Source organism: Falco punctatus, assembly GCF_963210335.1.
Source record: "Falco punctatus genome assembly, chromosome: 6".
In the NCBI taxonomy this organism is placed as follows: Eukaryota; Metazoa; Chordata; class Aves; order Falconiformes; family Falconidae; genus Falco; species Falco punctatus.
Genome location: NC_137585.1, coordinates 13,165,049 through 13,189,281, shown reverse-complemented (window position 1 = coordinate 13,189,281; position 24,233 = coordinate 13,165,049). Strand labels below are relative to the sequence as shown.

At 47.3% G+C, this 24,233-nt stretch overlaps 2 protein-coding genes and 2 pseudogenes across 4 annotated transcripts; all 4 read right to left on the bottom strand.

Moving 5' to 3' along the window:
- Positions 1 to 862: 862 nt before the first annotated feature.
- On the bottom strand, positions 863 to 6,112 carry LOC308065539 (polycystin family receptor for egg jelly-like; annotated as a pseudogene). The gene has a single exon. The product of its transcript is annotated as a polycystin family receptor for egg jelly-like (transcript).
- A 103-nt stretch (positions 6,113 to 6,215) lies between these two features.
- On the bottom strand, positions 6,216 to 8,461 carry LOC308065538 (polycystin family receptor for egg jelly-like; the record flags this gene model as incomplete). The annotated part of the gene is made up of 1 exon (XM_080391603.1): positions 6,216 to 8,461. The coding sequence occupies exon 1, from the start codon at positions 6,936 to 6,938 to the stop codon at positions 6,216 to 6,218; it is 723 nt and encodes a 240-aa protein (XP_080247729.1). The 5' UTR covers positions 6,939 to 8,461.
- Positions 8,462 to 12,558: 4,097 nt separating this feature from the next.
- LOC308065537 (polycystin family receptor for egg jelly-like) lies at positions 12,559 to 17,808 on the bottom strand (annotated as a pseudogene). Its single transcript has one exon. The product of its transcript is annotated as a polycystin family receptor for egg jelly-like (transcript).
- A 103-nt stretch (positions 17,809 to 17,911) lies between these two features.
- LOC308065536 (polycystin family receptor for egg jelly-like) lies at positions 17,912 to 18,853 on the bottom strand (the record flags this gene model as incomplete). The annotated part of the gene is made up of 1 exon (XM_080391602.1): positions 17,912 to 18,853. Exon 1 carries the CDS (start codon positions 18,632 to 18,634, stop codon positions 17,912 to 17,914), a length of 723 nt encoding a protein of 240 aa, XP_080247728.1. The 5' UTR covers positions 18,635 to 18,853.
- Between the last annotated feature and the right edge of the window lie 5,380 nt (positions 18,854 to 24,233).

Genomic DNA, 24,233 nt, shown 5'->3' with positions numbered 1-24,233 from the left:
AACACCATCAATTTGAGAACCTGTTGATGTAGTCTGGAAAACGAGTGTGTAAAATGGGCGGGTTTGTATCTGCTTATTGTGCAGGCCTGGCGGGATGCTGGACTTGTCCTGTCCACGACTAGCAATGCAGCCTGTAAGCTCTTCGATGCTGCGCTGACGCAGGTATGACCAGGGGGAAGTAAGAAAATGTGATTTGAAGGGACTCGTGCCTGAAACAACCTTTGCTGTAGCTGATGTTTAAATTTCTTATCAACTGGGAGAGCGTCCAAGTCAGGCTGCCACAGGACTTCAGCCATCAGCAGGCAGCAGAAAACCCTGGTGGCAGAGGGCTATGCCGGATGCTGCAGCTGCGAGGAAACCTATCCCAGACTATCCCAGACGTGAGGCCTGCTGAGAAGAGATTAACCATTGATCCGTTGTATTTTTATTACTACCGTTTTTAACAGTACCGGCAGGCCGTGCCCATCGCAGCCAGGAGCCACGGGCTGGGGGCCGGTGGGCCAGGCTATCCCATCAGCCGTAAGGCTCCCCATAAACTCTCCGCATGGCGAAGAAAATGCAAGATTTAAACAAAATAAAGAAAAAAAGAACAATTCTGCAGTCTGCCTGTGATCAAAGTGAACGACCTGGAGGATGCCCCCAGCTTTATGAGTAAGGAATTGGGGGGTTGACCAAGCTGACCAGTCTTCCCAATTGACCTGGACATCTTGCCCTCGCCTGCGGCTAGTGTGTGGGCACGGCTTTACAGCGGAGAAGCCGACTAACCCCCTCCCAGGCCATGAAGCAGGATTGTGGAGACCACGGTTAACTGAACCACTGTTTATTTATGAACATAAATAAATAAATTTTGACAGGCAAATATTGCAAGATAAAGGTGGTCTTGAATACTAAACCTTTTCTTGTTCATATGAGAAGATAAACCATTTTTCTTCCATTTATTTTTCTGATCTTGAGCCCTGAATGTCGCTGGTGTCTTCTCTCAGTCTTCCCGTAGAGTTCACTGTGGAAAAGGTCAAGTTCGCTGGTTCTGGATGTTTTACAGATCAGAAGATAAAATATCCCTCTGAGCCTTTGCAATACAAAAGTAACCACTTGTGCTTCCTCAGGTGGTTCTTCATATACGGGTTGTTTCACATCTCCATAGGCAGACATAATAACAGCTTGGAAAAGACTGATCAAGACATAGGTCATCGCCAACATGAAAGAGGCTAGGAAAAAAACCCCATCCAGCAACGTGGATGAAAATGCAGTATTTCTGAAAGCTGAGATGCAGGAGAATATGGTCTGAGCTGAGTGAATCGTGCTATTGTAATTCCATTCATGCTGCCCAAAGACAAGGTAGCCAAAAGCCATAAATGCAAAGAAGTAAACCACCACCATGAGGGCCATTGAGGACATTCCAGGAAGGGCTGCCAAGATACATCTTCGTGCCAGGGGCACGCCATAAAAGAAGTGATGATATTTCAGAGTTTTCAAAATGAAAAAAAAACGCTAAAAAGCCCATAGTAATCCTTAAAATCTGATCTAAATGAGCAACTGCATGTAAAGGAATGAAATTGTTTGGGTGAAGGAAGTAGAAGTTCACTGTATCAGCTCCCACTTTGAACTTCATGACCTTTAAAATAACAAGGAACAGGAATACTAATTTTAGGCTGAAGTTTATCATATTGGAAATGTTTTTAATGTAATCAGGTTTTTCCTGGCCTATGATGTGAAGCTCTTCTGCAATGTAAATGAGCATAAAGGCAAGAACAATTACAAACACAAACATTGGAGCTTTAGTTTGCTGATGAAAAATGGGGAGTGCAAAAGAGTGTGCTGACAAACTTGGTTTTATGATCCCCAAATGAGACATCTCAAATATGACGGAGATGGCGCAAAAGAGGTCTGCATCTGAGTTAAATGTAGTTAGTTCGATGATCACCGCCCATGTCTTTTCATCAAGCCAGTTGCTCTGTTGTAGAGCACCCAGCCTTGTTGTTGAATTAGATCTTCCTTCTTCAGGGAAAAAGTAAAACGTGTATCCTGCTGGTCCATATGTGTGCAAATCTCCATATAAATAATACATCCATGGAGTCCTGTTTCGCTGGTAAGTGAAGCCACCGTCACTGCTGGCATCCTTGGAAACAGGCGGGTTGGCAACCTTTGTCCAAGTGCCAGCGTAGTCACCTTTCTCTGGTATGTCATGGCCGTATTTGCGAAGACGGTGGCTTTCACTGCTCACAGAGTTATTTGCAAAGCTGAGAGGACGGGAACATTTTTTCTCGGTACCTTCAGCCCGCAGTTGCCTCATCCTAGGCAAACCAATGATTTTGGACCAGCTCTCGGGAAGGAAGGTTGGCTGAATGTCACTGTGGATCAAAGGCAAGAATGAGTCTTTCACCCACACATAGATATGTTCTAGCTTATCTGCACTGGCGAGTCGTGGAGAGAATTGGTTATGGATGAACTGGTTGTAGTGGAAACTGTTGGCGTTCTCAGTGGAATAGGCAAAATTTAACAGCAGTGTTAAAAAGGCAAGATGACTGATGAAACTTTTGGCAAAAGTCAATGCCTTGCCTTTAATTTTTGCCCTTTTCAGCATGTTTGCAATTTCATCATTATCTAAAGGTTTATACTGCTTGCTGCCTCTGAGTTTAGCAAGTTTCCGGTGCTTCTCTCTCATCTCATCAGCCTTCATCATTTCTGTAGCCAGCTTCTTCTCAGAAGACTTTTAATGATTTAACCATGGGATGTTTTCACAGTATTTTGGATGAATTGTACTCATAGCTGAGAAAAAAATTATTTTGAGAATTGCAAGGAAAACGGTCTCAATATAAGAGATTGCAGATGCTAAAAGCCACTCTAGTGAAGTCTGATAGCCGTAAGACAAACCATAGGACACAATGAAAAACGACGATAGCCCACTTATAGCTGTAAGTAGTGCGCACAAGGCATAGTTGCACCACCAACAAAAAGCTATACGTGGTCTCTTGCGAAAGAGCATGAAGGCACTGCTTAGTGGCTTGCTTTCTTTCTGCAAGTTGCCCCCTTCTTCTGTGTAATTATTACTAAAATTGGAGTCTGATGGTGGCCTTCTCTGGCAGGCCTTAGCCATTGGAGGGGAATTTGTGGTTCTTGTCTGCTCCTCTGCTCCAATTCCGTTTGCGTCTCTTTCAGAAACTGTGCGATTACTCCACTTTGGGGGATCTCCCTCGCTTCTTGTCTTTCTGGAACATGACAGGCTCTGTGAGTTCCTGGGACCAGGAAGGTTTTCCAACAGATGAATATTCGTCAGTTGTGCTGAAGTTTCTGGAAGGTACAATTTTTGCAAACTTTCCTCCGAGTTCTTCAGATTTCCGGACAGGAGGGGTGAATTTGCCTTTGGTTCCGTCTGAGCCACACCACGAGGAGAAGCTTTCTTCTGGGAATACTTCAGTAAGGCAATTATAATAATTTCCACAGGTCTGGTAATCAAAAGGCATTCAATTCCTACTGTTACTGCTTTCAAATACTGCAGGTATATTGGAGATTCTTCATCCTCGTCAGCGTTAAAGAACATAATGCCAAGAAGCAAGTTCAATAATAATACTGCTAAACAGGCAGACAGACGTTGGAGCCTGCTGAAAGCGTCACTGGCAACGGCAGAAAAAACGGAGATCCACAGATGGCCCTCTTTCAGGCTGTTGGCAAAATCAATAGAAAAATAGTCGATTCTGAGCAGAGGTGTCTTGGGGTCTGTGACGGAAAATGTCCTTTCTAGTACATGATCACTCTTGTCAAGAGAGAGCCATTTCCGGCACATGAAGAACCAGGTCTTCCTGGTGGACATATCCTCAACTTTGGCTCTGCTTAGGAACCAGCTTGGGGATGGGCCTTTGTTATTATGCCAGACCCTGAAGGAAGAAATGTCTCCCAAGTCTTTCTTGGTAGTCAACAGAAAGCAATCGGTGCTTCCTCGTTGGAAAGATGGAAAATGTGAGTGCCGTAAACAATGGACATCACTCCTGCCATTCTGGCTGATGAGCTGAAGAAAGACATCTGCTGTGGTTCCAGCTTCCCAGTAACTGCCTGTGTATAAAGTGACTAAATATCTGCCCTTATCAAAGGGGTCGTTGTCTGGCAGAACGATAATCTTGTCTTTCCTGTCCCTCTCAGCCCTGTCTTTTCTCACGGCCCGGAGGCACAAAAGAAAATAGACGGCAAAAATAAAGAGCACCGTTAATAATGTCACTGGGTTTTGAGGTATATCTGCTATCAGGATTTTTCCCAGATCTATTGCGTTGGGCGTAGCTATTACTTTGGCTGCCAGGAACCTGATGTCGTATGTGGACGCCTTTGATGCAGCGTGAACTGTCAGACTTCTGCGACTCTGCTTCATTTTGCAGACACAGTGTACCCTCTGCCAGTCAGTCAAGGAGCCAAGCCTGCACACGTCTTCTCTCCACAGACTTTGAACCCCGTCCAGAAATAAGCACTGATCACTAAAAACATGTATGCTCACCAGCCTCTGCGTTCGATACCTTACAACATACGATGTCAGCAAGACAATGGAGATGTTGTGAGGGTCTGTACCGCTTCCTTGAGCTGTGGTTGTCAACAGTGACTCTGGGAGACAGATAATATAGGGAGCCTGAATGTTACAGTCAGTGCTAGCTGTCTCATTTTCACTTGCCACTGTTGGCATGTTGTGAAAAGCAGCAAACGAGGCTGTGGGATGAGCATGAGTGACGCTGGTGCCTGTAAATACTAGCACCTTGAAAGTAACTTGTAATTTTGTCAGGATCCGGATGTATATGCTCTTGGTGTTTCTGTTGACTTCAAAACTAAATCCTCCAGTTGTGTAAGTTTGTGTTTTACCGGGTCCCATTGCTAACTGAAAAGTTGACGTTTCCTTCTCTTTCCTAGCAACAGTAATTTCTGCTCCTTCAGGCGTGATCCCCAGTAGGTCTCCATTAGCCTTGCTCTCTGCCGTTTTAAACCCCAGGACCATTGTTTTGATTTCTGATGTGTGACCTAACCAAGGGAAAGGGTTCTCGTCGAACTCAAAAAGAGCAGTGGATATCACGGCATCATGCGGCAATCCTGAATACTTTCCCTTTCTCAGTGATAGATAAAAGCAATTCCTGCAGGTGTTGCTGGTAGAGAAAGCATTTGCAACGTTCCAGGTTTCCTCGTTCTTCAGCGTGATATTCCAGTGTTTTCTTTCCATTTGAGTCTCTGTTTCTCCAGGGACTTTGCCCTGGAAAACTATGTCCGTTAAATTTTCCGTGATGGAGAAGACTCGTTTAACTCCATTTACGTTGACGTTCCTGCAATGCAGAAGAGCAGCTCTCAGGATGTTGGACAAGCATCTTGGTATTCCACTGGTCTGAATTTCTGCCTCCTCAGACCAACGGCTCTCATTCCTCTGTATCTTCAGCACTCCCGTCACCTCTGTCAGTTTCCTAATGGCAAGATCTTGTGATCTAATATTCACTTCCTCAGCTTCCTTTGTGGCTTGAGAAAGAGAAGCAACTACTTGGTTGATTTCCATTGTGCTCTCAACTGAAATATTCAGGGCTGTTTTAACCAGGTTTTCCCAAAACTGAGCCTTAGGGAGGTGGCGAGCTGGTGCTGCTTTAATATAGTTTAAGACTGAGGCTACCAGATAAGCCAAATAACCTGCTCTAATATAATCTCTAACATAATTGCTTACTGAGGCCAGCAGTTCATGGTATACAACAGCTAGTGGTCGACTGTTAATTGGGTTCCGCACACGGACATATAAACTCACTTGGGTAAATGCCCCAAGGGAATCACAGACTTGAACACAAAGTGTCAAGGTGTACTTCTGAGAGGGCACTCCAACTGGGAGAAGAGATGGGGGAGTTTTAGGCTGATAACCAAAGTACAGAATTGTGCCAAATGTATTTTCTGCCACAGAAGTTATTTTGGCAGTTTTGGGTGCATCGGAAGCTACTATCACTTTATATGTCAGAGGTAAATCGCTGTCAGAAAATCCACTGCACTGAACAACAAATTTTGTCAGAAAGGCTGTGCCCTGGTGTGGGTTGATGGTACACTTGCCAGCCCTAGGAGGAGAATTTACCTTAAATGCATGTCTGTAGACTGAGGACCTACCATCCCGAGTTTATATTTTTTATTACTTATATTTATATAAATATAAATTATGAATATAATTTATTTATATTTATATAAATAAATATAAAAATAAAATATAAATGATTTATAATTTATACTTTAAATAGAAGTACGTAGGATCGATGTGCAGTCTTTGTAAAAGTCAGAGCACGTATAGACAGATAAGCCCCAGACCTCCCTGTTGAGGTTCCGGAAGACCAGTCAAAGCTAATTTCTGTAGTGTTTTCTAAAAAAAGGGACCAGTAGTGGACTGGCTGGCTATTTGTTCTACCGTTCAGGCATTTTCCAGCCAAGGTAAATCTCTCTGTTGGAATTGGAGTGGTGCCACAGTTTTCCAGGCATGCCACATCCAGAAGGAGCGGGGAGCCAGGCTGCACATCTACAGTTTGGTCAGCATAACTCTTCCTTCCATCCTTTTGAATCACTAGACGGAAGTAGTATAAAGCATTTCCTGGGAGGGATTCTGGTGGCATTGCTTGAACTGGACCTGAGGATGTTAACCATTTCAAATCCCTCTGGGATGGATGGCAGCTTTTTCCCGGGCTGACTTTCATGATTTTATAGTCTGACACCTCTTTAGTGCAGTACCAAGTAAATGTGATTCCCTGTAGTCCTTCCTGTGAATCAGGATCACAGGATGCGGAACCATCAAGAGTCCAATTATCATAAAATCCTACTGTGCAGAACGTGCCTCCTGCAATATTTGCCACTAGATCAGTGCTTTCGATCTGAACGTAAACTTTATCTGAGCCTCTGAGAACTGTTGTGGTCCTAATTGGGGTTATTGCAACAGTGAAATAAAAGACATACAACATGTTGACGCTCACGTGGTGGTGAAAGCACTTGGGTACAGTGCATGACGCAGATGAGCATTGCACTGTAAGCGCTGTGCAGCCGAGCAGCTGGAGGAGAAGGCAGACCGCTGCCGTTGAGGCCCACAGCGGAGGTGGGCGCACTGCTGCTGGAGCGTGGGCTGCAGGAGGCCAGTGGCTGGCACGTCCCAGTGGCTGGGGCCGCTCTCCAGGGGAACCAGAACCTCCTCCCGGCACCGCTGGCGAGCACGGTCTCGAGCTGTGGAAACAGCAGAACGCATGTGGGTTACCTTTGTAACTGCGTTTCTTTTACAGTCTGTTTTAGCTTTGTGGCTCTGTTGTTTGTTTGGGTGTAATGGCTACGGAGAGACTGCTAACCAACCCTGCCTATGCAATTTTATGCTAAGAGGGTTGCAGATTATCTGAAAGTTTTACTGAATCTTTCTATATTTTGTGTTTGTGAGACAGTTAGCTATAGGAGCGTTCTGATTTTTAGGAGTTAACCTCCATGTTAGAATGAGGTTAGCACTTCTTAACCAATGACGGACGAGTTCCTATGCTGCTTGTTATCCGGGACTGTGTGACTTGAAGTCCCTATTCTATAGACCATAATAACCTTACTCTCTAGACCATAACCAGAGCACGTAGGTTCTGTTGCATAGGTATAGGATAAGTTATTGGACAGCTTGACAAGGCCGATATCTAGCCGTCCAACTTGGCAACAAAACTTACTTTTGTAATACTAAAAAGCACACCCGCAGGTCAAGAGGACCCTTGCCCAGGTGAAGACCCTTCCCCTGCGCAAGCCTAGTAACAGAAGAGGATGACACACCACATATTATAATTATATGCAAATTACCAACCAGTCATTGTAACTGGGAGCGTATGACCTTGTAATTTTGTGTATAAATGTAACAGTGCAATCTGCACAGGTGCGCTCGATTTATGGAGATGCCACCGAGCACCCAGTGCTGCAGTAAAGGAGGGCCTGCTTCTTAATACTGCGTTGGTGTTGAGAGGTTTGATTCCCGATTTCGGTGACGAGAGGGAAAGAAAATCGTTTGACGCTCAGAGTCAGTGAGGAGCCTGTTGTATAGGGAGCTAATGAAACAGACTTGGACTCTCCTTGGGCTCTGCATATAGGGGAACTAAATGAAGGCTCAGCGGTGGGTCAGCTGTAACTACAGGGCCTGACTATGGTCGGAGTCCTCGCAGAAGACTCAGATCCCTGTAAGGAGCATGTGCGATGCTTCATTACCGTAGTACGGCCTGTTGAATGAGTATGTTTGATTTTTCTGAGAAATGTAATGCATAATCCTCAGTGTAGCCTATATAATGTCGTTTGAGTGAACCATAGGGCACGCACCTGAGGCGGAACGATCCCCTGAGCATCCAGAGGTGCAACAACGAATGCCAGATTCTTAAAGCTACGTTGTTGTTAAGGCGTTTTTGTCGTTTCTGGTTTTGCTGACAGGTATACCCAGCGCCACAAGAAAGAAGTCTTTCGGGGCCGAGGACCGACAGCAAGCATAGCGGCTGGCAGCACCGCGGCCCCCGGCGGCTCGGGAGGGCAGGCAGGCGCTGGCAAGGGGCCGGGCGAGGCCCAGCGCTCCCCGCAGGCCCCGCCCGCTGGCGGCTCGGCCCCGCTGGCGGCCTGGCCCCGGCCCCGGCCCCGGCTCTGGCTCCTCCTGGGGCGGGGCCGCCGGCAGCGGAGCGGCTGCGGGGTCTCATGGCGCCGCTGAGGGACTGCCAGGTGAGGGCTGGCCTGAGGCGGAGCGGGACGGCGGGCGCCCTGCCTGGCCGCCCGGCCTGGCCCCGCCGCAGCGACCGAGCGCGGGGGCTGTGGCCGCTCTGCCCGTGGGCCCGGGCCCTGCCCCTGCCCCTGCCGGGCGCCCAGGGCCGGTGGGTGCGCGCCCTTGCCGTTGGGCCGGCGGGCGGGCGGGGAGAGGGGCTGCTGGCGGCGCTGGGTCTGTGCAGGGAGAGGAGCTGAGCCGGCTGAGGCTGGCGGGAGGGCGCCACTGGCGGGGCTCCTGTTGTCGCTCGTCTCCTTCAGCCCGTTACCGGCCGGGTTTCAGGTGGGGTGAGGCTGCCGTTGGGGTTTGCAAATGGCGACGAGGCCTCGCAGCCTTCGCTCCGAGCGGGGAAGCCACCCCGTGCCTGCGCAGGCTGAGTAATTGCTGTGCTTTCTTCCCGCTGAAGGTGGTTCTCCCGGTTGCTCCTTTTGTTGTCGTTTTGTAGTTAATTAGGCAGGGGGAGGTAAAAAAAGAAGTCTTGAAGGTCTTCTCAGAGTGTCATAGGTTCATGAGCGCCAGAGCTCTGGAGAAACGGAGGACGTGCTAAGAGCAGCCCTCAGCAAAAAAACAAACCCTACAGATAGTCACCGGATCTCGGGGACTAAAGTCGTAGCAGGAGAATGGTCAAGGCTTTGTGGCGAGAAGCGGTTAGAAGAGCCAAGGCGACGGCATTGTCTCCAAGGCGCATCACAAAGGAGGTTCCGCACCTGGCAACTGGAGAGGAGGATTATGGGAAATGAGCGTAACAGAACTCAATGGCCGCCATACTGTGAAGGGTAACTGGTAGTTTACCTTCTGGTAGTAACCCTCCGCTCTGATTTTTACCTACTCGCTCTCCTTGTCCCGTGGGTTTCCTCAGTCACAGTGTGATCCCTGAGTACAGACACGCCCCAAGACGAGTGTTCCAAGCAGCCTGGGCAGGACTGCTTGTGTAGGGCCCAGAGGACAAGGGTTACTGGCTCTTCTGTGCTCCCAGTAGCTCTTTGGTGCTTGGTTGACAGCACTAATTGGGTTTGGAGCAGCTCTGGTATGTCTCTGAGGAGTCAGCAGCTGTTACAGCGTTAGTTCTCTGCAGCCCATTGTCCTGGCGTGCTAACAGGAGGAGTAGTGGCATATCGTGATGGGATGCATCCTCCTGCTGCCATCCTCCTGTTGCCAGAGTGGGAGTCTTGCAGTGAGCTGTGAGTTATGTGGGCTGTAGCCTTGGCAGAGCAGAGGCTTTCTAGAGTGGGTCGAAGTAGCATGTACCTCAACTAGATCAGCAGAGTCCTTAGTGATGGGTGCAGGCCTTCCTAACCCTTGGTCTGCTGTTTTGTTCAGATGCTTATGCACAGACCTTTTTGTTCCTATGAATCTTAGCATTAACAAGTCTCAGAATGGGAAGACATTTTCTGTTTGGCAAGTACCTTGAGCTGTTGTGCAAAATCGGCGGTGGCAAAGAGAGCTGCTTGAAATGGAGCTTGTTTCTGATGACTGGTGATGAAGGTGGTTCCTGGCCTCTTTTGCAGGGTACCTTGAAAGGTAGCAGGCCTTACCTCACTACCCTCCTGACTTTTCTCTTTGCGCTGTTTCTGGATGTAGTATGAATGGTAAAAAACCCGTGCAATTTTATCTTCAGGTCTAGCCTTTCAGGCTTGTAGTTTTGAACGCTCTAGTGCCTGAGCCGTTGGAACGTGAGCCTTTAATCCAATCACAGTGGGAAAGTTTTAGGACATATTGACAAAGATGGCTTTGCCTGGTGACTTAAAATTTTTGACAGTTGGGTCATTAGAGCTCGGGAATACATTAAATTGTGAAATGAGACACAAGCTGAATTCTTGCAGCATCCACAAGGACTAGTCCCCCATTAGGAGGAGTCTGAATTGGCTTGCCCCCGGTCTGTTTTTATGTGATGCTGTACATTCCGCGTGCTGGCATAAAAGTGATGTTGAAGTGATTGGGGCAGCTCCTCAAATGTGTGTATGCTTAAACAGAGATGTATATGGGGTGCTGAATGTAAATGTGCTTGAGAAGCTCACAGTCTTAGAAGCGGTGATGGATGCAGTGTAGGAATGCTGAGTGGAGAGTACGTAGTAGAAATAAACCCAAGCGTTGTTCTAAATACCTGAATAGGTTACCAAGGGAAGCACCTCGGCTTGTGAGATGACTGGCTTTGTGGTTGTGTGGCCATCCCGTGGGGGAGAAGAGGCCTGCAAGCCACAGGAGATGACATGTCTGTTTGCTGTAGGCACCCACATGAGCAAGTTACGCATTTTGAAATAGGCATTGGATTTTTGATTTTGTCGCCAGAGTTACTTAGGAGAGCAGTCATGGAGACAACCGTGGAACAGGGTGCTGTAGCTGCTGCAGCTTAATTCCAGCATTGAGTAAACTGTGCGTCTGCCTAATGAACTCTTTTTGTTCTCCAGCAGTCAGCAAGGAGATGTGGCACCTTGGTCAGTGTTGCGTAGCTTGTTAAGAAACTATGGCAGCCTGATTCTGTTTTGCATTTTAGCTTTATCAAATGGCCATGTTCTTGCTTTTTGTAAGGCTTGTGTACCAGTCTGTGGTCCAGCCTCTTTGTTGATTTAAGTCCAGTGGCCTGGTTAGTGGACTTGCTCTGCCAGGCTGTTTGGCCTGCAAGTTGCTTAAGGTATTGATTTCAGTTATAAAAGAGCGGGATTTTATTTAACCGTATCTCTACTTCACACGAGGTGTGTCTGCAGCAGTGGGACTAGCCTAAAGGTGAGCTGTAGTGAATTAAGAATGGGTCTCATTAGGAGATGTGTAGCCCATCAAGACCTTCTGTTACACTTTATAATTTTTTGCTTCTTTATTCCCACTGCTAGCCCCAACTAACTGAGTCTTCAGATGTAATACAACTGAACAAAAGGTTTGTGTGTCTGCCTGCATTGTCCTTTCAGCTTTTCTGGTTTTTTTTTCTTTTTCTTTTTTTTTTAAAAAAAAGCATAGTTGAAGAAAATGTCAGAACACCATCAATTTGAGAACCTGTTGATGTAGTCTGGAAAACGAGTGTGTAAAATGGGCGGGTTTGTATCTGCTTATTGTGCAGGCCTGGCGGGATGCTGGACTTGTCCTGTCCACGACTAGCAATGCAGCCTGTAAGCTCTTCGATGCTGCGCTGACGCAGGTATGACCAGGGGGAAGTAAGAAAATGTGATTTGAAGGGACTCGTGCCTGAAACAACCTTTGCTGTAGCTGATGTTTAAATTTCTTATCAACTGGGAGAGCGTCCAAGTCAGGCTGCCACAGGACTTCAGCCATCAGCAGGCAGCAGAAAACCCTGGTGGCAGAGGGCTATGCCGGATGCTGCAGCTGCGAGGAAACCTATCCCAGACTATCCCAGACGTGAGGCCTGCTGAGAAGAGATTAACCATTGATCCGTTGTATTTTTATTACTACCGTTTTTAACAGTACCGGCAGGCCGTGCCCATCGCAGCCAGGAGCCACGGGCTGGGGGCCGGTGGGCCAGGCTATCCCATCAGCCGTAAGGCTCCCCATAAACTCTCCGCATGGCGAAGAAAATGCAAGATTTAAACAAAATAAAGAAAAAAAGAACAATTCTGCAGTCTGCCTGTGATCAAAGTGAACGACCTGGAGGATGCCCCCAGCTTTATGAGTAAGGAATTGGGGGGTTGACCAAGCTGACCAGTCTTCCCAATTGACCTGGACATCTTGCCCTCGCCTGCGGCTAGTGTGTGGGCACGGCTTTACAGCGGAGAAGCCGACTAACCCCCTCCCAGGCCATGAAGCAGGATTGTGGAGACCACGGTTAACTGAACCACTGTTTATTTATGAACATAAATAAATAAATTTTGACAGGCAAATATTGCAAGATAAAGGTGGTCTTGAATACTAAACCTTTTCTTGTTCATATGAGAAGATAAACCATTTTTCTTCCATTTATTTTTCTGATCTTGAGCCCTGAATGTCGCTGGTGTCTTCTCTCAGTCTTCCCGTAGAGTTCACTGTGGAAAAGGTCAAGTTCGCTGGTTCTGGATGTTTTACAGATCAGAAGATAAAATATCCCTCTGAGCCTTTGCAATACAAAAGTAACCACTTGTGCTTCCTCAGGTGGTTCTTCATATACGGGTTGTTTCACATCTCCATAGGCAGACATAATAACAGCTTGGAAAAGACTGATCAAGACATAGGTCATCGCCAACATGAAAGAGGCTAGGAAAAAAACCCCATCCAGCAACGTGGATGAAAATGCAGTATTTCTGAAAGCTGAGATGCAGGAGAATATGGTCTGAGCTGAGTGAATCGTGCTATTGTAATTCCATTCATGCTGCCCAAAGACAAGGTAGCCAAAAGCCATAAATGCAAAGAAGTAAACCACCACCATGAGGGCCATTGAGGACATTCCAGGAAGGGCTGCCAAGATACATCTTCGTGCCAGGGGCACGCCATAAAAGAAGTGATGATATTTCAGAGTTTTCAAAATGAAAAAAAAACGCTAAAAAGCCCATAGTAATCCTTAAAATCTGATCTAAATGAGCAACTGCATGTAAAGGAATGAAATTGTTTGGGTGAAGGAAGTAGAAGTTCACTGTATCAGCTCCCACTTTGAACTTCATGACCTTTAAAATAACAAGGAACAGGAATACTAATTTTAGGCTGAAGTTTATCATATTGGAAATGTTTTTAATGTAATCAGGTTTTTCCTGGCCTATGATGTGAAGCTCTTCTGCAATGTAAATGAGCATAAAGGCAAGAACAATTACAAACACAAACATTGGAGCTTTAGTTTGCTGATGAAAAATGGGGAGTGCAAAAGAGTGTGCTGACAAACTTGGTTTTATGATCCCCAAATGAGACATCTCAAATATGACGGAGATGGCGCAAAAGAGGTCTGCATCTGAGTTAAATGTAGTTAGTTCGATGATCACCGCCCATGTCTTTTCATCAAGCCAGTTGCTCTGTTGTAGAGCACCCAGCCTTGTTGTTGAATTAGATCTTCCTTCTTCAGGGAAAAAGTAAAACGTGTATCCTGCTGGTCCATATGTGTGCAAATCTCCATATAAATAATACATCCATGGAGTCCTGTTTCGCTGGTAAGTGAAGCCACCGTCACTGCTGGCATCCTTGGAAACAGGCGGGTTGGCAACCTTTGTCCAAGTGCCAGCGTAGTCACCTTTCTCTGGTATGTCATGGCCGTATTTGCGAAGACGGTGGCTTTCACTGCTCACAGAGTTATTTGCAAAGCTGAGAGGACGGGAACATTTTTTCTCGGTACCTTCAGCCCGCAGTTGCCTCATCCTAGGCAAACCAATGATTTTGGACCAGCTCTCGGGAAGGAAGGTTGGCTGAATGTCACTGTGGATCAAAGGCAAGAATGAGTCTTTCACCCACACATAGATATGTTCTAGCTTATCTGCACTGGCGAGTCGTGGAGAGAATTGGTTATGGATGAACTGGTTGTAGTGGAAACTGTTGGCGTTCTCAGTGGAATAGGCAAAATTTAACAGCAGTGTTAAAAAGGCAAGATGACTGATGAAACTTTTGGCAAAAGTCAATGCCTTGCCTTTAATTTTTGCCCTTTTCAGCATGTTTGCAATTTCATCATTATCTAAAGGTTTATACTGCTTGCTGCCTCTGAGTTTAGCAAGTTTCCGGTGCTTCTCTCTCATCTCATCAGCCTTCATCATTTCTGTAGCCAGCTTCTTCTCAGAAGACTTTTAATGATTTAACCATGGGATGTTTTCACAGTATTTTGGATGAATTGTACTCATAGCTGAGAAAAAAATTATTTTGAGAATTGCAAGGAAAACGGTCTCAATATAAGAGATTGCAGATGCTAAAAGCCACTCTAGTGAAGTCTGATAGCCGTAAGACAAACCATAGGACACAATGAAAAACGACGATAGCCCACTTATAGCTGTAAGTAGTGCGCACAAGGCATAGTTGCACCACCAACAAAAAGCTATACGTGGTCTCTTGCGAAAGAGCATGAAGGCACTGCTTAGTGGCTTGCTTTCTTTCTGCAAGTTGCCCCCTTCTTCTGTGTAATTATTACTAAAATTGGAGTCTGATGGTGGCCTTCTCTGGCAGGCCTTAGCCATTGGAGGGGAATTTGTGGTTCTTGTCTGCTCCTCTGCTCCAATTCCGTTTGCGTCTCTTTCAGAAACTGTGCGATTACTCCACTTTGGGGGATCTCCCTCGCTTCTTGTCTTTCTGGAACATGACAGGCTCTGTGAGTTCCTGGGACCAGGAAGGTTTTCCAACAGATGAATATTCGTCAGTTGTGCTGAAGTTTCTGGAAGGTACAATTTTTGCAAACTTTCCTCCGAGTTCTTCAGATTTCCGGACAGGAGGGGTGAATTTGCCTTTGGTTCCGTCTGAGCCACACCACGAGGAGAAGCTTTCTTCTGGGAATACTTCAGTAAGGCAATTATAATAATTTCCACAGGTCTGGTAATCAAAAGGCATTCAATTCCTACTGTTACTGCTTTCAAATACTGCAGGTATATTGGAGATTCTTCATCCTCGTCAGCGTTAAAGAACATAATGCCAAGAAGCAAGTTCAATAATAATACTGCTAAACAGGCAGACAGACGTTGGAGCCTGCTGAAAGCGTCACTGGCAACGGCAGAAAAAACGGAGATCCACAGATGGCCCTCTTTCAGGCTGTTGGCAAAATCAATAGAAAAATAGTCGATTCTGAGCAGAGGTGTCTTGGGGTCTGTGACGGAAAATGTCCTTTCTAGTACATGATCACTCTTGTCAAGAGAGAGCCATTTCCGGCACATGAAGAACCAGGTCTTCCTGGTGGACATATCCTCAACTTTGGCTCTGCTTAGGAACCAGCTTGGGGATGGGCCTTTGTTATTATGCCAGACCCTGAAGGAAGAAATGTCTCCCAAGTCTTTCTTGGTAGTCAACAGAAAGCAATCGGTGCTTCCTCGTTGGAAAGATGGAAAATGTGAGTGCCGTAAACAATGGACATCACTCCTGCCATTCTGGCTGATGAGCTGAAGAAAGACATCTGCTGTGGTTCCAGCTTCCCAGTAACTGCCTGTGTATAAAGTGACTAAATATCTGCCCTTATCAAAGGGGTCGTTGTCTGGCAGAACGATAATCTTGTCTTTCCTGTCCCTCTCAGCCCTGTCTTTTCTCACGGCCCGGAGGCACAAAAGAAAATAGACGGCAAAAATAAAGAGCACCGTTAATAATGTCACTGGGTTTTGAGGTATATCTGCTATCAGGATTTTTCCCAGATCTATTGCGTTGGGCGTAGCTATTACTTTGGCTGCCAGGAACCTGATGTCGTATGTGGACGCCTTTGATGCAGCGTGAACTGTCAGACTTCTGCGACTCTGCTTCATTTTGCAGACACAGTGTACCCTCTGCCAGTCAGTCAAGGAGCCAAGCCTGCACACGTCTTCTCTCCACAGACTTTGAACCCCGTCCAGAAATAAGCACTGATCACTAAAAACATGTATGCTCACCAGCCTCTGCGTTCGATACCTTACAACATACGATGTCAGCAAGACAATGGAGATGTTGTGAGGGTCTGTACCGCTTCCTTGAGCTGTGGTTGTCAACAGTGACTCTGGGAGACAGATAATATAGGGAGCCTGAATGTTACAGTCAGTGCTAGCTGTCTCATTTTCACTTGCCACTGTTGGCATGTTGTGAAAAGCAGCAAACGAGGCTGTGGGATGAGCATGAGTGACGCTGGTGCCTGTAAATACTAGCACCTTGAAAGTAACTTGTAATTTTGTCAGGATCCGGATGTATATGCTCTTGGTGTTTCTGTTGACTTCAAAACTAAATCCTCCAGTTGTGTAAGTTTGTGTTTTACCGGGTCCCATTGCTAACTGAAAAGTTGACGTTTCCTTCTCTTTCCTAGCAACAGTAATTTCTGCTCCTTCAGGCGTGATCCCCAGTAGGTCTCCATTAGCCTTGCTCTCTGCCGTTTTAAACCCCAGGACCATTGTTTTGATTTCTGATGTGTGACCTAACCAAGGGAAAGGGTTCTCGTCGAACTCAAAAAGAGCAGTGGATATCACGGCATCATGCGGCAATCCTGAATACTTTCCCTTTCTCAGTGATAGATAAAAGCAATTCCTGCAGGTGTTGCTGGTAGAGAAAGCATTTGCAACGTTCCAGGTTTCCTCGTTCTTCAGCGTGATATTCCAGTGTTTTCTTTCCATTTGAGTCTCTGTTTCTCCAGGGACTTTGCCCTGGAAAACTATGTCCGTTAAATTTTCCGTGATGGAGAAGACTCGTTTAACTCCATTTACGTTGACGTTCCTGCAATGCAGAAGAGCAGCTCTCAGGATGTTGGACAAGCATCTTGGTATTCCACTGGTCTGAATTTCTGCCTCCTCAGACCAACGGCTCTCATTCCTCTGTATCTTCAGCACTCCCGTCACCTCTGTCAGTTTCCTAATGGCAAGATCTTGTGATCTAATATTCACTTCCTCAGCTTCCTTTGTGGCTTGAGAAAGAGAAGCAACTACTTGGTTGATTTCCATTGTGCTCTCAACTGAAATATTCAGGGCTGTTTTAACCAGGTTTTCCCAAAACTGAGCCTTAGGGAGGTGGCGAGCTGGTGCTGCTTTAATATAGTTTAAGACTGAGGCTACCAGATAAGCCAAATAACCTGCTCTAATATAATCTCTAACATAATTGCTTACTGAGGCCAGCAGTTCATGGTATACAACAGCTAGTGGTCGACTGTTAATTGGGTTCCGCACACGGACATATAAACTCACTTGGGTAAATGCCCCAAGGGAATCACAGACTTGAACACAAAGTGTCAAGGTGTACTTCTGAGAGGGCACTCCAACTGGGAGAAGAGATGGGGGAGTTTTAGGCTGATAACCAAAGTACAGAATTGTGCCAAATGTATTTTCTGCCACAGAAGTTATTTTGGCAGTTTTGGGTGCATCGGAAGCTACTATCACTTTATATGTCAGAGGTAAATCGCTGTCAGAAAATCCACTGCACTGAACAACAAATTTTGTCAGAAAGGCTGTGCCCTGGTGTGGGTTGATGGTACACTTGCCAGCCCTAGGAGGAGAATTTACCTTAAATGCATGTCTGTAGACTGAGGACCTACCATCCCGAGTTTATATTTTTTATTACTTATATTTATATAAATATAAATTATGAATATAATTTATTTATATTTATATAAATAAATATAAAAATAAAATATAAATGATTTATAATTTATACTTTAAATAGAAGTACGTAGGATCGATGTGCAGTCTTTGTAAAAGTCAGAGCACGTATAGACAGATAAGCCCCAGACCTCCCTGTTGAGGTTCCGGAAGACCAGTCAAAGCTAATTTCTGTAGTGTTTTCTAAAAAAAGGGACCAGTAGTGGACTGGCTGGCTATTTGTTCTACCGTTCAGGCATTTTCCAGCCAAGGTAAATCTCTCTGTTGGAATTGGAGTGGTGCCACAGTTTTCCAGGCATGCCACATCCAGAAGGAGCGGGGAGCCAGGCTGCACATCTACAGTTTGGTCAGCATAACTCTTCCTTCCATCCTTTTGAATCACTAGACGGAAGTAGTATAAAGCATTTCCTGGGAGGGATTCTGGTGGCATTGCTTGAACTGGACCTGAGGATGTTAACCATTTCAAATCCCTCTGGGATGGATGGCAGCTTTTTCCCGGGCTGACTTTCATGATTTTATAGTCTGACACCTCTTTAGTGCAGTACCAAGTAAATGTGATTCCCTGTAGTCCTTCCTGTGAATCAGGATCACAGGATGCGGAACCATCAAGAGTCCAATTATCATAAAATCCTACTGTGCAGAACGTGCCTCCTGCAATATTTGCCACTAGATCAGTGCTTTCGATCTGAACGTAAACTTTATCTGAGCCTCTGAGAACTGTTGTGGTCCTAATTGGGGTTATTGCAACAGTGAAATAAAAGACATACAACATGTTGACGCTCACGTGGTGGTGAAAGCACTTGGGTACAGTGCATGACGCAGATGAGCATTGCACTGTAAGCGCTGTGCAGCCGAGCAGCTGGAGGAGAAGGCAGACCGCTGCCGTTGAGGCCCACAGCGGAGGTGGGCGCACTGCTGCTGGAGCGTGGGCTGCAGGAGGCCAGTGGCTGGCACGTCCCAGTGGCTGGGGCCGCTCTCCAGGGGAACCAGAACCTCCTCCCGGCACCGCTGGCGAGCACGGTCTCGAGCTGTGGAAACAGCAGAATGCATGTGGGTTACCTTTGTAACTGCGTTTCTTTTACAGTCTGTTTTAGCTTTGTGGCTCTGTTGTTTGTTTGGGTGTAATGGCTACGGAGAGACTGCTAACCAACCCTGCCTATGCAATTTTATGCTAAGAGGGTTGCAGATTATCTGAAAGTTTTACTGAATCTTTCTATATTTTGTGTTTGTGAGACAGTTAGCTATAGGAGCGTTCTGATTTTTAGGAGTTAACCTCCATGTTAGAATGAGGTTAGCACTTCTTAACCAATGACGGACGAGTTCCTATGCTGCTTGTTATCCGGGACTGTGTGACTTGAAGTCCCTATTCTATAGACCATAATAACCTTACTCTCTAGACCATAACCAGAGCACGTAGGTTCTGTTGCATAGGTATAGGATAAGTTATTGGACAGCTTGACAAGGCCGATATCTAGCCGTCCAACTTGGCAACAAAACTTACTTTTGTAATACTAAAAAGCACACCCGCAGGTCAAGAGGACCCTTGCCCAGGTGAAGACCCTTCCCCTGCGCAAGCCTAGTAACAGAAGAGGATGACACACCACATATTATAATTATATGCAAATTACCAACCAGTCATTGTAACTGGGAGCGTATGACCTTGTAATTTTGTGTATAAATGTAACAGTGCAATCTGCACAGGTGCGCTCGATTTATGGAGATGCCACCGAGCACCCAGTGCTGCAGTAAAGGAGGGCCTGCTTCTTAATACTGCGTTGGTGTTGAGAGGTTTGATTCCCGATTTCGGTGACGAGAGGGAAAGAAAATCGTTTGACGCTCAGAGTCAGTGAGGAGCCTGTTGTATAGGGAGCTAATGAAACAGACTTGGACTCTCCTTGGGCTCTGCATATAGGGGAACTAAATGAAGGCTCAGCGGTGGGTCAGCTGTAACTACAGGGCCTGACTATGGTCGGAGTCCTCGCAGAAGACTCAGATCCCTGTAAGGAGCATGTGCGATGCTTCATTACCGTAGTACGGCCTGTTGAATGAGTATGTTTGATTTTTCTGAGAAATGTAATGCATAATCCTCAGTGTAGCCTATATAATGTCGTTTGAGTGAACCATAGGGCACGCACCTGAGGCGGAACGATCCCCTGAGCATCCAGAGGTGCAACAACGAATGCCAGATTCTTAAAGCTACGTTGTTGTTAAGGCGTTCTTGTCGTTTCTGGTTTTGCTGACAGGTATACCCAGCGCCACAAGAAAGAAGTCTTTCGGGGCCGAGGACCGACAGCAAGCATAGCGGCCGGCAGCACCGCGGCCCCCGGCGGCTCGGGAGGGCAGGCAGGCGCTGGCAAGGGGCCGGGCGAGGCCCAGCGCTCCCCGCAGGCCCCGCCCGCTGGCGGCTCGGCCCCGCTGGCGGCCCGGCCCCGGCCCCGGCCCCGGCTCCGGCTCCTCCTGGGGCGGGGCCGCCGGCAGCGGAGCGGCTGCGGGGTCTCATGGCGCCGCTGAGGGACTGCCAGGTGAGGGCTGGCCTGAGGCGGAGCGGGACGGCGGGCGCCCTGCCTGGCCGCCCGGCCTGGCCCCGCCGCAGCGACCGAGCGCGGGGGCTGTGGCCGCTCTGCCCGTGGGCCCGGGCCCTGCCCCTGCCCCTGCCGGGCGCCCAGGGCCGGCGGGTGCGCGCCCTTGCCGTTGGGCCGGCGGGCGGGCGGGGAGAGGGGCTGCTGGCGGCGCTGGGTCTGTGCAGGGAGAGGAGCTGAGCCGGCTGAGGCTGGCGGGAGGGCGCCACTGGCGGGGCTCCTGTTGTCGCTCGTCTCCTTCAGCCCGTTACCGGCCGGGTTTCAGGTGGGGTGAGGCTGCCGTTGGGGTTTGCAAATGGCGACGAGGCCTCGCAGCCTTCGCTCCGAGCGGGGAAGCCACCCCGTGCCTGCGCAGGCTGAGTAATTGCTGTGCTTTCTTCCCGCTGAAGGTGGTTCTCCCGGTTGCTCCTTTTGTTGTCGTTTTGTAGTTAATTAGGCAGGGGGAGGTAAAAAAAGAAGTCTTGAAGGTCTTCTCAGAGTGTCATAGGTTCATGAGCGCCAGAGCTCTGGAGAAACGGAGGACGTGCTAAGAGCAGCCCTCAGCAAAAAAACAAACCCTACAGATAGTCACCGGATCTCGGGGACTAAAGTCGTAGCAGGAGAATGGTCAAGGCTTTGTGGCGAGAAGCGGTTAGAAGAGCCAAGGCGACGGCATTGTCTCCAAGGCGCATCACAAAGGAGGTTCCGCACCTGGCAACTGGAGAGGAGGATTATGGGAAATGAGCGTAACAGAACTCAATGGCCGCCATACTGTGAAGGGTAACTGGTAGTTTACCTTCTGGTAGTAACCCTCCGCTCTGATTTTTACCTACTCGCTCTCCTTGTCCCGTGGGTTTCCTCAGTCACAGTGTGATCCCTGAGTACAGACACGCCCCAAGACGAGTGTTCCAAGCAGCCTGGGCAGGACTGCTTGTGTAGGGCCCAGAGGACAAGGGTTACTGGCTCTTCTGTGCTCCCAGTAGCTCTTTGGTGCTTGGTTGACAGCACTAATTGGGTTTGGAGCAGCTCTGGTATGTCTCTGAGGAGTCAGCAGCTGTTACAGCGTTAGTTCTCTGCAGCCCATTGTCCTGGCGTGCTAACAGGAGGAGTAGTGGCATATCGTGATGGGATGCATCCTCCTGCTGCCATCCTCCTGTTGCCAGAGTGGGAGTCTTGCAGTGAGCTGTGAGTTATGTGGGCTGTAGCCTTGGCAGAGCAGAGGCTTTCTAGAGTGGGTCGAAGTAGCATGTACCTCAACTAGATCAGCAGAGTCCTTAGTGATGGGTGCAGGCCTTCCTAACCCTTGGTCTGCTGTTTTGTTCAGATGCTTATGCACAGACCTTTTTGTTCCTATGAATCTTAGCATTAACAAGTCTCAGAATGGGAAGACATTTTCTGTTTGGCAAGTACCTTGAGCTGTTGTGCAAAATCGGCGGTGGCAAAGAGAGCTGCTTGAAATGGAGCTTGTTTCTGATGACTGGTGATGAAGGTGGTTCCTGGCCTCTTTTGCAGGGTACCTTGAAAGGTAGCAGGCCTTACCTCACTACCCTCCTGACTTTTCTCTTTGCGCTGTTTCTGGATGTAGTATGAATGGTAAAAAACCCGTGCAATTTTATCTTCAGGTCTAGCCTTTCAGGCTTGTAGTTTTGAACGCTCTAGTGCCTGAGCCGTTGGAACGTGAGCCTTTAATCCAATCACAGTGGGAAAGTTTTAGGACATATTGACAAAGATGGCTTTGCCTGGTGACTTAAAATTTTTGACAGTTGGGTCATTAGAGCTCGGGAATACATTAAATTGTGAAATGAGACACAAGCTGAATTCTTGCAGCATCCACAAGGACTAGTCCCCCATTAGGAGGAGTCTGAATTGGCTTGCCCCCGGTCTGTTTTTATGTGATGCTGTACATTCCGCGTGCTGGCATAAAAGTGATGTTGAAGTGATTGGGGCAGCTCCTCAAATGTGTGTATGCTTAAACAGAGATGTATATGGGGTGCTGAATGTAAATGTGCTTGAGAAGCTCACAGTCTTAGAAGCGGTGATGGATGCAGTGTAGGAATGCTGAGTGGAGAGTACGTAGTAGAAATAAACCCAAGCGTTGTTCTAAATACCTGAATAGGTTACCAAGGGAAGCACCTCGGCTTGTGAGATGACTGGCTTTGTGGTTGTGTGGCCATCCCGTGGGGGAGAAGAGGCCTGCAAGCCACAGGAGATGACATGCCTGTTTGCTGTAGGCACCCACATGAGCAAGTTACGCATTTTGAAATAGGCATTGGATTTTTGATTTTGTCGCCAGAGTTACTTAGGAGAGCAGTCATGGAGACAACCGTGGAACAGGGTGCTGTAGCTGCTGCAGCTTAATTCCAGCATTGAGTAAACTGTGCGTCTGCCTAATGAACTCTTTTTGTTCTCCAGCAGTCAGCAAGGAGATGTGGCACCTTGGTCAGTGTTGCGTAGCTTGTTAAGAAACTATGGCAGCCTGATTCTGTTTTGCATTTTAGCTTTATCAAATGGCCATGTTCTTGCTTTTTGTAAGGCTTGTGTACCAGTCTGTGGTCCAGCCTCTTTGTTGATTTAAGTCCAGTGGCCTGGTTAGTGGACTTGCTCTGCCAGGCTGTTTGGCCTGCAAGTTGCTTAAGGTATTGATTTCAGTTATAAAAGAGCGGGATTTTATTTAACCGTATCTCTACTTCACACGAGGTGTGTCTGCAGCAGTGGGACTAGCCTAAAGGTGAGCTGTAGTGAATTAAGAATGGGTCTCATTAGGAGATGTGTAGCCCATCAAGACCTTCTGTTACACTTTATAATTTTTTGCTTCTTTATTCCCACTGCTAGCCCCAACTAACTGAGTCTTCAGATGTAATACAACTGAACAAAAGGTTTGTGTGTCTGCCTGCATTGTCCTTTCAGCTTTTCTGGTTTTTTTTTCTTTTTCTTTTTTTTTTAAAAAAAAGCATAGTTGAAGAAAATGCCAGAACACCATCAATTTGAGAACCTGTTGATGTAGTCTGGAAAACGAGTGTGTAAAATGGGCGGGTTTGTATCTGCTTATTGTGCAGGCCTGGCGGGATGCTGGACTTGTCCTGTCCACGACTAGCAATGCAGCCTGTAAGCTCTTCGATGCTGCGCTGACGCAGGTATGACCAGGGGGAAGTAAGAAAATGTGATTTGAAGGGACTCGTGCCTGAAACAACCTTTGCTGTAGCTGATGTTTAAATTTCTTATCAACTGGGAGAGCGTCCAAGTCAGGCTGCCACAGGACTTCAGCCATCAGCAGGCAGCAGAAAACCCTGGTGGCAGAGGGCTATGCCGGATGCTGCAGCTGCGAGGAAACCTATCCCAGACTATCCCAGACGTGAGGCCTGCTGAGAAGAGATTAACCATTGATCCGTTGTATTTTTATTACTACCGTTTTTAACAGTACCGGCAGGCCGTGCCCATCGCAGCCAGGAGCCACGGGCTGGGGGCCGGTGGGCCAGGCTATCCCATCAGCCGTAAGGCTCCCCATAAACTCTCCGCATGGCGAAGAAAATGCAAGATTTAAACAAAATAAAGAAAAAAAGAACAATTCTGCAGTCTGCCTGTGATCAAAGTGAACGACCTGGAGGATGCCCCCAGCTTTATGAGTAAGGAATTGGGGGGTTAACCAAGCTGACCAGTCTTCCCAATTGACCTGGACATCTTCCCCTCGCCTGCGGCTAGTGTGTGGGCACGGCTTTACAGCGGAGAAGCCGACTAACCCCCTCCCAGGCCATGAAGCAGGATTGTGGAGACCACGGTTAACTGAACCACTGTTTATTTATGAACATAAATAAA